Below are 14,739 nucleotides of genomic sequence, written 5' to 3'. Positions count from 1 at the left end.
AATCATTGACTACAGTGATATTATCCTACAAAGCCTCTCTCAGGAAAATTCCCGACGTCTAGAACTGGTCACGAATGCCTGCGTCCGATATATCTGTGACGTTCGACTTTTTGATCACATTTCACCAGCATATGCAAAATTGTCCTGGCTGCGTGCAGACAAACGCAGAGATTTCCATACACTCTGTCTCATCTACTGCCTTATAAATGTACACTGTCCCTCATATCTCTCCTCGTCCCTAATGCTCATGTCGGAACAACATGACAGAAACACACGTTCCCATCATAATAAAATCCTCTCCGTTCCACTGCATCGCTCGGTCACCTTCTCCAAGTCCTTTACAGTAGCGGGAACCCGACTCTGGAATAACCTCCCTCGTTATGTTAGAGAACTTAAAAACATGACCGGCTTCAAAAAACAGTTAATGACGTATCTACTTAAGCAACAGTAATGCCTTCCTCTGTACATGAGTGCACTTCACCTCATTAGTTCCCTCTTTCCCCCTCCTTAAACCTCCCTTACCCCAAAACTCGCTACACTAGTAAACATCTACTTTACACACCAAGATATTAATGTACATCTGCACAAACCTTCATTACTATTGCCAATCTTTCTCATGTTTGTCATTATTATTTGATTTTTTTTACTGTTATTATTATTGCTTTCACCATAATCTGTATGTATAGCACCTGATGTAAAAATACTGCCAGCATTTACTTTATTAGGTCTTAGTCATGTTTATCATTATTATTTGATTTTTTGTTTTACTGTTATTATTATTGCTTTTATCATAATCTGTATTTATAGCAACTGTTGTAAAAATACTTCCGCATTTACTTTATTAGGTCTTAGTCACTACTCTTTATTCATATTGTCACTAGAGTAAGCTAATTTTCTCATTTAAACTATGTTCATTATGTAACGCTGATGTGTGAAATGCTGCATGTGTGGAACACTGGTCCGATGTAAGAGAGGGCCTGATGGCCCTAATCTGAACAGGTTAAATAAATAAATAAATAGATAAATAAATAAATAAAGGGATGAGGAAATTGTGCAGACCTGAATAGGATGGCAGAAGACCGGACAGCCTGGAGAACTACCGTGTGAAAACCTGCCTTTTGGAAGGACACTGATGATGATACGTGTATTTGATGGTCTGCTGATGGTACGTTTATTCATAGTGAGCTAGTATTCCGGCAATTACAAACAAGTGGTGGGATGTAAAGTACTTGTGGGAACACTGAATACGTGGTAGGAAAGTCATTCTGACATACATAATTACAAGCGGTGGTTTCCGAACTGAGGAGTGACGATACGATTAGGAATACTATTGTTTCAGTACTAGCAACATTAATTACTTCCACTTCTTGAGGGGACGAGCTACGACAAACACCGATGATAAGTTGGGGTTTACACTAAAGAAATACGGCGGGTGTTTTGACTCCTAGGAAGATGCAGTTGTCCGTTACGGCAGTTCGAATACGCGGCTTCTCCGAGTCTTGTGTGGAGGAGGAAGACTAGGAGCATTGCATAGAGCTGACGTGGTGCTGGGAATGTCGACTGATTGCCCGGCTGCTTGAAACCCGCTGCCCCGCCCGCCCGCCCGCTCGCCCCGGCCCTCTGCGAGCCGGCCGCTCTATCCGTGGCTGGTGTTGCCCAATTGCCGGCTGCTCTCCGGACTCCGCCCTCGCCGCATCCGCCGCCGCCACGCCTATATATCGGACCGCCACCGGACGAGCCGGCACTTCTCAGCCAGTTCCTCTCCGACCACTGCCCACCGCCAGCAGCACAGCAGCCACCATGGTGAAGGAATTCGCAGGCATCAAGTACAAGCTCGACTCGCAGACCAACTTTGAGGAGTACATGAAGGCCATCGGTAAGCCACACGTGCGCTTATTTACCTGTATTTCTATTTCTTTGCCTAGTTCTGCTGTGCACAGACAGCTACTCGCTGTTTTCATTGTTCTGTTAGTGATTAGTGCTGTATTTAAATGTTTTGTAGTTTTGCTCCTCTTACGACTTTAATGTCTCCACAATTTCTTCCTGTCTTGTTGTTCTTATTGTGGTCTTCGATCTGAAGACTGGTTTAACGCAGCTCTCCACGTTACTTTAGCCTATGCGAGCAATCTTCTTCTCTCCATAACTACTCCATCCTGCAACTGTTTGAACCTGCTTACGCTATTCCGGCCATGGTCTCCATCTACAACTTTTACCCCTTACTCCATCCTCCGTCACCAAATTTACGATTCCTTGTTGCCTTAGGACATGTCCCATCAGCCAATCCCTTTTTTAGTCAAGCTGTGCCATAAATTACTTTCCATCTACTCATCTAATCTTTAGTATTCTTCTGTAGCACGATATTTCAAAAACTTTATCCTCTTTTTGTCTGAACTACAACACACTCTCCACACCCCTCACAAATACCTCCAGAAAATAATTCCTAACGCTTGAATTTGCATTAGCTGTTAACAAATTCCTCTATTTCGGGAACACTTAACTTATTATATCCAGTTTACATTTTGTATCCTTTCTGTTTCGTTCATCGTCAGTTACTTTGCGGTCCAAATAGCAAAACTCACCTGCTACTGTTAGTGTCTCAGTTCTTAGCCTAGATCTTTCACCATCGTCTGGTTTAATTCAACCACATTCCATTACGCTTGTTTTACTTTTGTTGTTTTTCAATTTGCACTCTCTTTTCAAATCACTAAGCGTTTCTCTCAACTGATCTTCCAAGTCCTTTGCTGTCACATTACAGAGTCATCCGCAAATCTGAAATTATTATTACTTCTTACTGAGCTTTAGCTTTCCTTATTTCTCCTTATTAATCTCTCACAGTTTCCTCAGTGTACATCTTCAGTAACATCTGGGACAACTCAAACATACAACGTTCTACAGCACTACAGTTGCACTCCTGCGCGCTCCTTTTCCAGTGTTTTATCTCTCTAGATTTTAGTTCCGTATTGAGGTACAGTTTCAGGAGCTTTTCCATAACTCTCTTCCAATGTCAAACACCAGAAAACGCCTTTTCTAGAAGCAGCTTTGCTACCTACCTTTGAGGCACTCTATTTGTTATGTCTTTCTTCCTTCTGCCGCGTTCTGCTAATTTTTCCCCGTAGCAGGATTTATTCAGTCTTCACTTTTATTAAAACTTTTATGTTTAACGAATCACTATTCTATATTTCATGGTTCTTCATCAATTTTGTATTTGATTTACTCGTTCGTAACCCACATTTTATGAAATGTAGGTCTTCAATTCAACTGAATGTTCCCGGTAGTTCTTTATGGCAAGAAACTATCTACTCCTCATGCAGTTTTGTTATGAGCTCGTCAACACACATTACTTAGTGTTTCGTCCAGAACAGCACGGGAGTTCATAACACGATTCCCAGTATCCATTCACATAGTAAAGTTCTTCTAGTGCTTCCAGATCTTTTTTGTGTTAGTTGTATTGCTATTCGTTCTCTTGCTTGCTACTACTCTCCGTGCAAACTAAATCCTTTTTGTCATTAGTCAACATTGCTGTATAAAATCAAATAGCAGCCCAAATCCGACATGAAGTGATCCCTCCTTGACACGATGGAACTGTAGTTCACCTGTGCCGAAGTCGATCTATATTTGGCTTCTGTTTTATAGTTCCTTTTTATTTCCCAGGTTGACGAGTTCCTGTGCTCAGAAAGATTTTGCCGAGTTCACGCTGTCTGCTGGAGTCGATTCACTTGTAGTGCCGCCCATTTCTTTCTTTTAGCTTAAGCCGAATTCTTCTATTTTCTTAAAAATCGGAAGGTTTTACGTCGTCTGCGAACCTTAACTTTCTTATCTCTTGTCATTGCTCTTCTATTCCATTTATGAAACTTTCTTTCACATCCACATTGAGTCTTCGGCAGTGAATATGGATAAAGTAACGATAAATGCGGTCATATCTAATGTTGTTATTGACATTAGATACTGTTTCTTGATCTTCTTCTTTTCATTATTCACACCTCTTGTGCGTAAAGAAGCGCAGACGATGAATCAAGTTCTGATGTGTGAAGAAATTGGTTTGAAAACTGCTGACATGCTGAACTTGCGCAAGATAACAGATAATGCTATTGAACGAATAACGTGAAACTTTGTGTGTAGTAATGTGTCCCTCAACATAAATCAAAATATGCTGTTTCAAATTTGAACGTTTGTAACATATTTCAGATATGTCTTATCTAAATATACTGACCGAGGTCTGCTCCGGAAGCAAAATAAGTATAGATTACTTCCATTCGTCTTTGCGGTTGATGTGTATTACGTGTGTGTTCCTGTATGTTACTCCCATTCTTCCAGTGGTTATTAACGTCATATTCCATCTCAAATTGTTGAAAGGTTCGTCTAATTTGATATTTTTTATATTATTCATATTATTTTTCTTTTGTTCTTTCTTCATTTACTAATCGTGGAACCGAAATTATTTCTGTCTTAGGTCTATGGTATCTGAATACAAAATAATCTTCTTGTAGCGCTTCTTCAGATTATCTTTCAGGTCTCTAGTATCTCGTTAGCAATTTAGGTGTTTACTGACGTCTGGTAGCGCTCATGTTTATCTACATGTGCCAACTATCACTGTAGACTAAAGTACGGCATCAGGTAAAAGCCAGATGCTGATATCTGATGATCTAAAGTCAGACCACCCAGTGTAGCTACCTTAACCAGTATTGCAATGTTGCTGAATTAGTCTTTCATACAAAATATTCAGAAAATCCAGACAGGATCAGCGGGACTATATTGTCCTCTGGTGATGCTGTTGTGTACTGTAAAGTATCGTCGTTGGACGATCCCAGCGAAACGCATACAGACTTCCACAGAATTTCCACTTGCTGTAATCAGTGGCAGCTCTCTTTAAATATGCATAAATATGTGGCAGTGCTTATAACAAAGAGAAAGAAGTATACAGTATCATATTACAAGATCACTGTGGTAATACTAAGAAACGATATGAAAAGGGACGAAAGTGTAAAATCAGTATTAGGGAAGGCGAATAGAAGACTTAGTTTTGTAGGAAGGTCTCTGGAAAAGTGCAATGCATCTGTGAAGAAAATCCCAAGCAAGGGGCTAGTGAGACCAGTTCCAGAGTATTGTTACAGCGTTTGGAGTCCTTATCAATTAGGCATCACATCAGACATCGAATGATTTCAGAGACGGGCTGCTAAGATCGTAACATGTGGATATAGTCCGTACAGAAGTGTGACAGCAATGGACGGGGAACTTATTTGGGATTATTTGAAAGAAACACGATGTATTTCTCGCGGATCCCTGTTTCATAAACTTAGAGAACCTGTATCTGGAGAGTATTGTGCGATCATTACGCTACCTCCATCCTATTTCTCGCATAGAGGTCATGAAAATAAGATAAAGAGATTTACGGCAGGTACAGAGGCACATATGCAGGCATCTTTCACCAGCTGAATACGCGAATGGCATAAAAAAGAAAAGCGATAGTGTTGGCAAGTTGTAACGTCCGTCACGCAATGCACAGTGATAGCCGGAGTATATACATAGATGTAGATTTACATCATTTTCACTGCAGTTAATTTTGTTCGTTCAAAAGTCGTACAAATTCAGGTCTTGAACACTCAAGCTTTAGCGGATTTTTATGATATCTTTTTACGGAGTTATCGACGTTTTATTCTTATCTTCACACATTCTCATTCCACAGAGATAGGTTTCGTCGATATTTGTGGTCCGGTTGTTGACCGACGCTGAGCGCCTAACATCGGCGAAACGGTGTGGTGTGTGTTCTCACTTCCTAGTTAGTCTTCCCGTGCGAAGAGGCCCGGCACGTAATGTAAACATCAGCGTCGTTACAGCGCCTTCCGTGGAAGAACTTCCGACGAGGTTGATGAACGTCTGGGGAGGCCTTGGTAGCGGGAAGCGATTCTTAAAAACGCTCTATGAGAACTACACAAAGCAGTCGGGCATGAATCAGTCCCAGTGAATTGACTGCCCGACGTACAGATAAAACACGTAAATAAAGTACGTTGTGATCTAGCGTAAGATTAGCATGTGCTATGACTTTTGCTCTGTAGAGTGTTAACGTCATTTTAATATAGCAGTCATCAATAAGTGAAATTTTCATATAAGGTATGAAACATCAGCTCCCTTCAGGTAATTATATATGTGTAGATGTTGATACCTTACAAAAGGATTCGCGTAATTTAATGGTAATCGACATAAAGGTTGGTTTTCTACAGTCTTCCATTCCTTTCGATGCCAAATATCCTCTTCTTTGCAGTATGATTACTTCATCCCATCTCATCAACTGCCTCATCGTCTGGTAAATACTCGTATATGCACGTCAAAGCCTGCACCTTGCAATTCTTTTCTTCCAGCGTCGCTGCAACAAGTTTTTAGCAACGACTCATGGCATTATATGTGCATGGATGTTCTCTCTCTTAGAAGAAAGGACAGAAGCAACATTACGAATCAACGTCGTATCGACGACAAGGTCATTACAGGCGGAGCACCTGATCAGATTGTGGTAGCATGAGAAATGATATCGGCCGTAGCCTTTGCACAAGAATCATCCCGGCATTTTCTTTAAGCTGTGTAGAGAAAGCACGGAAATCATAAATCCTAGTGGCTGGACGGAGATTTCAACCTCTGTACTCCCTAAAAGCAGTCCATTGTCTTTGCCACTGGATCACTTCGCTTGCTCCACTCTGTTTAATCATTTTCCACACAAGGGACTGCAACTCGTTAGCTCGTTGCAGAACGCTTTCATTCCTTACTCGTTTAAAACATCGCACTTAAATTCAAATTTGGATACAGAAAGCTTTTATTGACAACGTCGTTGCGATCGACAATGTTGTTGTGTCTGAAGACTGATTTGATGCATTTCTCCACGCTGTTTGGTCCCTTGCAGGACCTTTCATTTCTGCATGACTACTGAAACGTAAGTTCACTTGAACCTGGTTAGTGTAGTCAATGCTGGTTGTCATCTACCATTTTTAACACACACGTTTCCCTCCACCACCAGATCCACAAAAGCTTAATGTCTCAGAATATCGATGTATCCCTTCTTTTAATCAGTTTGTGCAATATATTCCTTTTTCTCTCCAATCCATTCACTACCTCCTCATTACTTATCCGATCTACTCATCTAACCTTCAGTATTCTCATGCAGCACAACAATGCACTTCTTGCCTGAACTGTTTATCATCCAACTTTCACTTCCGTACGAGGATGCACTCCAGATACACACCTTCAGAAAAACTTCCTGAAACTTAAATTGGTGTTCAGCGTTAACAAACCTTGCTTTTTCAGGAATGATTGTCTTAGTACTGCGAGTGGGCATAACGTCTCTACTTCGATATCGTCACCGATCTTACCGAAAAACAAAACTCATCTACTACTTTTATTGTTTCATTTCGCAATCTAATTCACTCAGCATCGCTTGATTTAATTCGGTTACAGTCCGTTACCGTATTGATGGTTTTATTGATATTCATCTTAAACCTCTTTTCAAGAGGCAATACTGTTCGTTGAAGTGCTGTTCCAAGTCATTTGCCGTCTAAGACAGCATAAGCAAGCAGCAGATTTTAAGTTATATGCTTTTCCTGAATAACTGTAGAGGAATCTTTTCTAAAAACGTGTAAACAAAATCCAGGAGATAGTTGAATACAGCAGGCGTAAGCATATTAATATTACATAACGAGAAATGATCTTTTTTGTGTCTGCGAGAGAGCTGGCAGTGGCTGGAGAGCCCGCACTTTTGTTGAATAAGGATGAGTAACTGGTTGGGTACAATCTTGTCGAAGAGATTTATGTAAAGTGATTAGGCATAAGAGTGTAACTTGTTGTATGGATGCTTGTGTACGTGGGTTGTCTGATCTGTTAGTGCTCCTTACGCTCAGTTCAGGTGGATGCAATCGGGTAAGAAGTGATTTTCTCACACCTTCTCTTCTTACATAGTTTCTTATCCACCTGTACCTTTCACAACTCTCCTCGTATATCTGATATCTGTGGTCATTAAATAACTGCAATGAAAGATCTGATACCGTCCAAAGTCTTTACTGTACCTCTGTACAAAGGTAAATCTTCCTAGATCGTCGCCTCTTTTCGGCCAAACGTCTGTAGCACAAAGTACCCAGCAACGTGTACCTGATCCAAAACCATTCTGCATTGAAAAGGAGACTAAAATTTTTCTCGTTATCATCGGGTAGCTTCTCTCTCGGTATATTAAAGCAGTCATCCCCCTGCCTATCTCAATTCTTTCTTTGATATCTATTAATTTTTCTTTCACTACCTTTCCGCAGAATATTTACTATTATTTCCCATCGCATCCCTACGAATTACCGTCTTCCTATACGATTCTTTCGGCATTGCTACGCAACTCTTAAGTGTTGATAAATGTGGTACAATTTGCACAGAGACTATCCACAAATCGTTCTGCATACAATACTGCTGCTCTTGGTGCAACGTCTTCTCTCCATAAATTAATACCATGTCAATCAACTCTTCATTTGCGAACGTCATTCCACATTCGAAATAGCTGAGCAAATTAATAACGATTCGACAGTATAAATGTTTTACGAAGAACATTGTGTAACTGGGACTATGCATAGCTACTCAAATGGTCTGAAGAACAACACACAACTTATGAAATATGTATTACTTCATTGGCGTGTATTACCGTTGGTAGTGCAGTAAAGACAATCTGACCCGAGAGCAACAGAAATATTTAAGTTTTAACGAATTGTTACCACATACGTGTCGTCAACTTATGAAATATTTACGTCATCGAATATATCTCATTGCGAGGTGCTGTACAGGATACGAAAAGAATAGTTTTACTTGGGAAAAAAGGTTGGCGTAGCTCCATAATGTGTAATGGGTTAGGAAAAGCCTTTATTCCCTGAATTACGGGCCCCTTCTGACTATTTGTGTTTGTTGAAAGATCTCACGAATATCCTTAACGTTCCGTAGGATATTTGTGGATGAAGATCCTGTATCTTGTAGTCTCCGAAGCAAGCGACCGCTGGCGAGCACGTCAGCTTGCTGGGGGCCCCGCATCTCTCAGGCACACAACTCCAGTGACTCACTGCTTCCTTTAACCCCGCCGTGCTCCCGCCGTTCGGCAGCACTTAATCACTGATTAAGAACGTAATTGTATGCTACAGTCTTTGTCCTACGCAACAGGGTACGCCGCTCGACGTCTCACCACCCCGATCTGCCCACGTTCTGTGACCGGAACGGACTCAGCGCAGACCGAAGGCTTCAGAATAAGACTGGCCTTGGTTCACAGCTCGTTGCTATGAGTGAAGTGTCGCTGTGGTTACCACGCTTCACTCGCGAATGCGACGGTTCAAATCCGCGTCCAGCCGTCCAGATTTAGATTTTCCGTGATTCGTCTAAATCCCCCCAGGCAACTGCCGATTTCCTTCCCCGTTCTTGAACACAATCCGAGTTTGTGCTCCGTCTCTAATGACCTCGTTGTCGACGGGAAGTCAAACCCTCATCTTCGTTCCTAGCTTGTTATTATTAAAACGAAAACACTTCATTTATTTACTTTGTTAGCAAATTGATTGCTAAACCTACACATCCTACCCAGGTATGCTCCGTTCCTACACTTGGAATTAGAGGGAGGAGTTTGTATAATGACACTCAGTGGTTATGACTGGGGAAGTGAGGTCCAGAATGTGAAGTTACGGTCGCACGCCTGCTGAACAGGCGCCGACCAAATTACCAGTAGCTCCAAATCAGACGCAGAGTGGATTTTATTAAATGAAATGCCTGTTCTGTTAGTTCCGCTACCGAGCTCCATTCTTTCCGTGTTAACCACCGTTGAGGTTTTCGCTCTCAACCTAGCAAAGGACCCTCGTGGGATGCCTCCTCTCTTTCCTTTCTTTTGACGAAGTTGTTTAATTTCTTCTATCTGAGCTTTAATTCCTGGTTTCTTTTACAGCTTGCTCAATCTACACATTAAGTAATATCTGGGATAGGATTAAGCCCTGTTTCACTGTATTCTCAATTACTGCCTCCTTTCATATCGTTCTACTCTTATAATCACAGTTGGGTTTCTGTACAAATTGTAACTAACATTTCCCTCTCTGTATTTTATCCCTGCTGACTCAAAATTTCAATCCCAGTGAACAACATCAAAAGCTGTTTCGGAATTTACCAATATTGTACATATAGTTTTGTGTTTTCTCACCCTATCTTCTAAGATAAGTCGTATTGTCAGTATTTCCTCTCGTCTTCTTACACTTCTCCGGTACCCAAAGTGACTCTCGACAACACGCAAAGGACAACACCTAGTACAGCATTGCGGTGTTCAGACACATCTCGGCACTGAAAACAGCGCCTCCTGAGTAGATAAATAGACGAAGACCAGCGATCAGGAACTGTAACCTGTAAAACCGCCAAAAAGCTGTGTCCATTTCCATCGATTTAAAATGGAACGGTTACAGGGATTTACTCGTATGGAAGGCATATGGATGAGATTCATCGATAGCATTCATCCACTAATCCGGCCACGAATTCCATATTTGCAGCAGATAACTGAGAACTGACTATCGCTCTGTAGGCCTCACGGATTTGGGGTAGCAACAGAGATAGAGATTCGTCTTGGATTTAGTCAGTGGGAGAGCGGTTCAGCGCGATTTGCAACAGGCAGAAGTTATGCATCACAGAAAATGTTAATCCCATAATTGTGAGAGCGTACTTTCGAAATTGAGGCAACACTTTTATTTCTTACTCCATGATGAATATCGTGTGAAGAACACAACGGGTAAATGAGAGATATTCGGTCTTGAGCGAAGTCATTTTTTCCGTACACCGTCCGTGAAACATGGCACAAGTAGGAATGCTTCTCCTCTCGTACAACCCGTTCTACATACGAGAGGTTCTCTTTGAGTAATAAATAAGCAAGAGATGAGTGGGAGTAATTTTTGCTTTTCTTTATTACTCTACTGCCTAGTAAACGATATGGAAAAATACGGCACCACGTCGGCACGTCTACGTGTCTGAAGTTCGATCGCCCTTGATACGACCTCAGGCGCTTATCTGTTTGAGTAAAGGTATCATTAACCTGTCTGTTTGCACTGTTCTCACTCGAGGCCGTCGATCCACTCGTGTTTATCGAATGCCGGCTCCCGATAAGAGACACACCCCGCACCCGTTGTAATCCAGCTGTGATAAGCGAACCAGGCCGAACTTTCGCTCACATAATCATGCCCTCTTGCGGGAACGCGCGTCCTCTTAATTTGAGAACGGAGTTTAAGTTACTGCACACGTTAAATATAGGTCAAGTTTAACAATATGCACAGTAAGGAAAAATACAGGGTGACAGTTACTGAACTACACTCCTGGAAATTGAAATAAGAACACCGTGAATTCATTGTCCCAAGAAGGGGAAACTTTATTGACACATTCCTGGGGTCAGATACATCACATGATCACACTGACAGAACCACAGGCACATAGACACAGGCAACAGAGCATGCACAATGTCGGCACTAGTACAGTGTATATCCACCTTTCGCAGCAATGCAGGCTGCTATTCTCCCATGGAGACGATCGTAGAGATGCTGGATGTAGTCCTGTGGAACGGCTTGCCATGCCATTTCCACCTGGCGCCTCAGTTGGACCAGCGTTCGTGCTGGACGTGCAGACCGCGTGAGACGACGCTTCATCCAGTCCCAAACATGCTCAATGGGGGACAGATCCGGAGATCTTGCTGGCCAGGGTAGTTGACTTACACCTTCTAGAGCACGTTGGGTGGCACGGGATACATGCGGACGTGCATTGTCCTGTTGGAACAGCAAGTTCCCTTGCCGGTCTAGGAATGGTAGAACGATGGGTTCGATGACGGTTTGGATGTACCGTGCACTATTCAGTGTCCCCTCGACGATCACCAGTGGTGTACGGCCAGTGTAGGAGATCGCTCCCCACACCATGATGCCGGGTGTTGGCCCTGTGTGCCTCGGTCGTATGCAGTCCTGATTGTGGCGCTCACCTGCACGGCGCCAAACACGCATACGACCATCATTGGCACCAAGGCAGAAGCGACTCTCATCGCTGAAGACGACACGTCTCCATTCGTCCCTCCATTCACACCTGTCGCGACACCACTGGAGGCGGGCTGCACGATGTTGGGGCGTGAGCGGAAGACGGCCTAACGGTGTGCGGGACCGTAGCCCAGCTTCATGGAGACGGTTGCGAATGGTCCTCGCCGATACCCCAGGAGCAACAGTGTCCCTAATTTGCTGGGAAGTGGCGGTGCGGTCCCCCACGGCACTGCGTAGGATCCTACGGTCTTGGCGTGCATCCGTGCGTCGCTGCGGTCCGGTCCCTGGTCGACGGGCACGTGCACCTTCCGCCGACCACTGGCGACAACATCGATGTACTGTGGAGACCTCACGCCCCACGTGTTGAGCAATTCGGCGGTACGTCCACCCGGCCTCCCGCATGCCCACTATACGCCCTCGCTCAAAGTCCGTCAACTGCACATACGGTTCACGTCCACGCTGTCGCGGCATGCTACCAGTGTTAAAGACTGCGATGGAGCTCCGTATGCCACGGCAAACTGGCTGACACTGACGGCGGCGGTGCACAAATGCTGCGCAGCTAGCGCCATTCGACGGCCAACACCGCGGTTCCTGGTGTGTCCGCTGTGCCGTGCGTGTGACCATTGCTTGTACAGCCCTCTCGCAGTGTCCGGAGCAAGTATGGTGGGTCTGACACACCGGTGTCAATGTGTTCTTTTTTCCATTTCCAGGAGTGTATATCAAATAAAATATTCATAAATTCTGAACGGTTTGCGTTATAGCGTTCAAACTGCACAGTTGGCCGCGGGGCATGATGGGAATCAGTACTGTTTATTTTGCTTTGGCTTAGCGACGAAGCCCAGTTCCATTTGGATGGGTTTGTCAATAAGCAAAATTGGTGCATTTGGGGGACCGAGAATCCTCATTTCGCGATCGATAAGTGTCTTCCCCCTCAACGAGTGACTGTGTGGTGTACAGTTTCCAGTCATGGTGCGATATTTCCTGATGTCACGGCCACTACCGAACGGTACGTGAAGGTTTTGGAAGATGATTTCATCCACGTTATCCAAAGTGACCCTGATTTCGACAAGATGTGATTCACGCAAGGCGGTGCTCGACCCCATCGAAGCAGGAGAGTGTTTGATGTCCTGGAGAAGCACTTTGGGGACCGCTTTCTGGCTCAGGTGTACCCAGAGGCCACTGGCAAGGGCCTCGATTGGCCGCCATATTCTCCAGATCTGAACACATGCGACTGCTTTTTTCGGGGCTATATTAAAGATAATGTGTACGTCAATAACCCCAAAACAATTGCTGAACTGAAAACAGCCATTCAGGAGGTCATCAACAGCATCGACGTTCCGACACTTTAGCGGGTCATGCAGAATTTCGCTATTTGCGCCACATCATCGTCAATGAAGACAGGCAAATCGAACTACGTCGAGAGAAAAGATTTCCATGTATAAATCGCACTCACAGTATTGTCAAATACTGTATCTGAGGTAACTAAATGTCTCTGGAGGTATGGCAAGCCATTCTTCCTCAAGAGCCGAATACAGAGAATTAGTGACGTTAGACGCTGAGGTCTTGAGCAAAGTTGACGTCTTCACTCATCCCAAAGATGTTCCATTCAATCCAGGTCCGGACTCTGCGCAGGTCAGTCATTTTCGGGAATGTTACTCTCTACAAACCATTGTCTCACAGATGCTGCTTTATGGCAGGGTGCATTATCATGCTGACACAAACAGCCTTCGTCTCCGACCTGTGTATCTGCTGTACGCAGTACGCAGTTTTGTGAAATGTGTTCATATCCTTCCGCATTTAGCGTTTTCTGAAGCGCAATAAGGGAATCATACCCTTATCACTAAAAATGCCCCGATACAGAAACAGCACTACCTGCGTACTTCACTGCTGGCACTACACGTTATGGTAGATAACGTGCCACAAGCATTCACCAGATGCAGTCCCTTCCGTCGGATTGCTGCAGGGTACAGCGTGCTTCATCTCTCCAAAGCACTCGTTTCCAGTCACCCACGGCTCCGTGGCGTCGTTGTTTACACCATCTCAAGCGTGGCTTAGCTCCGACTGCAGAAATATTTGGCTTACGAGGAGCTGCTTGACCATTTTAGCACAATGTTTTTAACTCCATACGCATGCTAGCCGGCCGCGGTGGTCTAGCGGTTCTAGGCGCGCAGTCCGGAACCGCGCGACTACTACGGTCGCAGGTTCGAATCCTGCCTCGGGCATGGATGTGTGTGATGTCCTTAGGTTAGTTAGGTATAAGTAGTTCTAAGTTCTAGGGGACTGATGACCACAGATGTTAAGTCCCATATTGCTCAGAAACATTTGAACCATTTGAACCATGCTAGCTGGACTGTTAGTAGTACTTGGCACTTCGCGAATGATTCCTTCAACTGATTTCATGTGGTTTTTTACAGTCCTCCGTAGTGTTCGCAGGTCCCTTTCCATCAGTACATGAGGTCTCCCTCATCTTGGTTTCGCTGCGGTACTTCCTTTGCGTTTTCACTTCACAGTCGCGGTACTAAGAGTCGTATTCGGAAGCTTTAGAAGGTTTGAAATGTCCCTAATGGATCTATCACTGAGATGACATCCAGAGAGTACTCCACGTTCGAGGTCACTGAGATCTCCAGACGTACGCACTCCGCTGTTAATGTTTCCCTATCCACAACACAATACATACCAACTCCTTTTATGCCGTCCGGTCATC

The 14,739-nt window shown here is 43.8% G+C and overlaps 1 protein-coding gene across 1 annotated transcript in view; it reads left to right on the top strand.

Annotated features, from left to right (window-relative positions):
* The first annotated feature begins 1,719 nt into the window (after window positions 1–1,719).
* Window positions 1,720–14,739, top strand: part of LOC126203279 (fatty acid-binding protein, muscle) — a 22,644-nt gene continuing 9,624 nt past the window's right edge. Inside the window, exon 1 of the mRNA XM_049937535.1 lies at window positions 1,720–1,876. Coding sequence (XP_049793492.1) covers window positions 1,801–1,876 — 76 coding nt within the window. The 5' untranslated portion in view covers window positions 1,720–1,800. The remainder of the gene's footprint in view (window positions 1,877–14,739) is intronic.

The sequence above is a fragment of the Schistocerca nitens genome, chromosome 9 (assembly GCF_023898315.1).
Source record: "Schistocerca nitens isolate TAMUIC-IGC-003100 chromosome 9, iqSchNite1.1, whole genome shotgun sequence".
Taxonomy (NCBI): Eukaryota; Metazoa; Arthropoda; class Insecta; order Orthoptera; family Acrididae; genus Schistocerca; species Schistocerca nitens.
The sequence above is the reverse complement of the archived record's forward strand: the minus strand, read 5'-3'. Positions and strand labels throughout refer to the sequence as shown.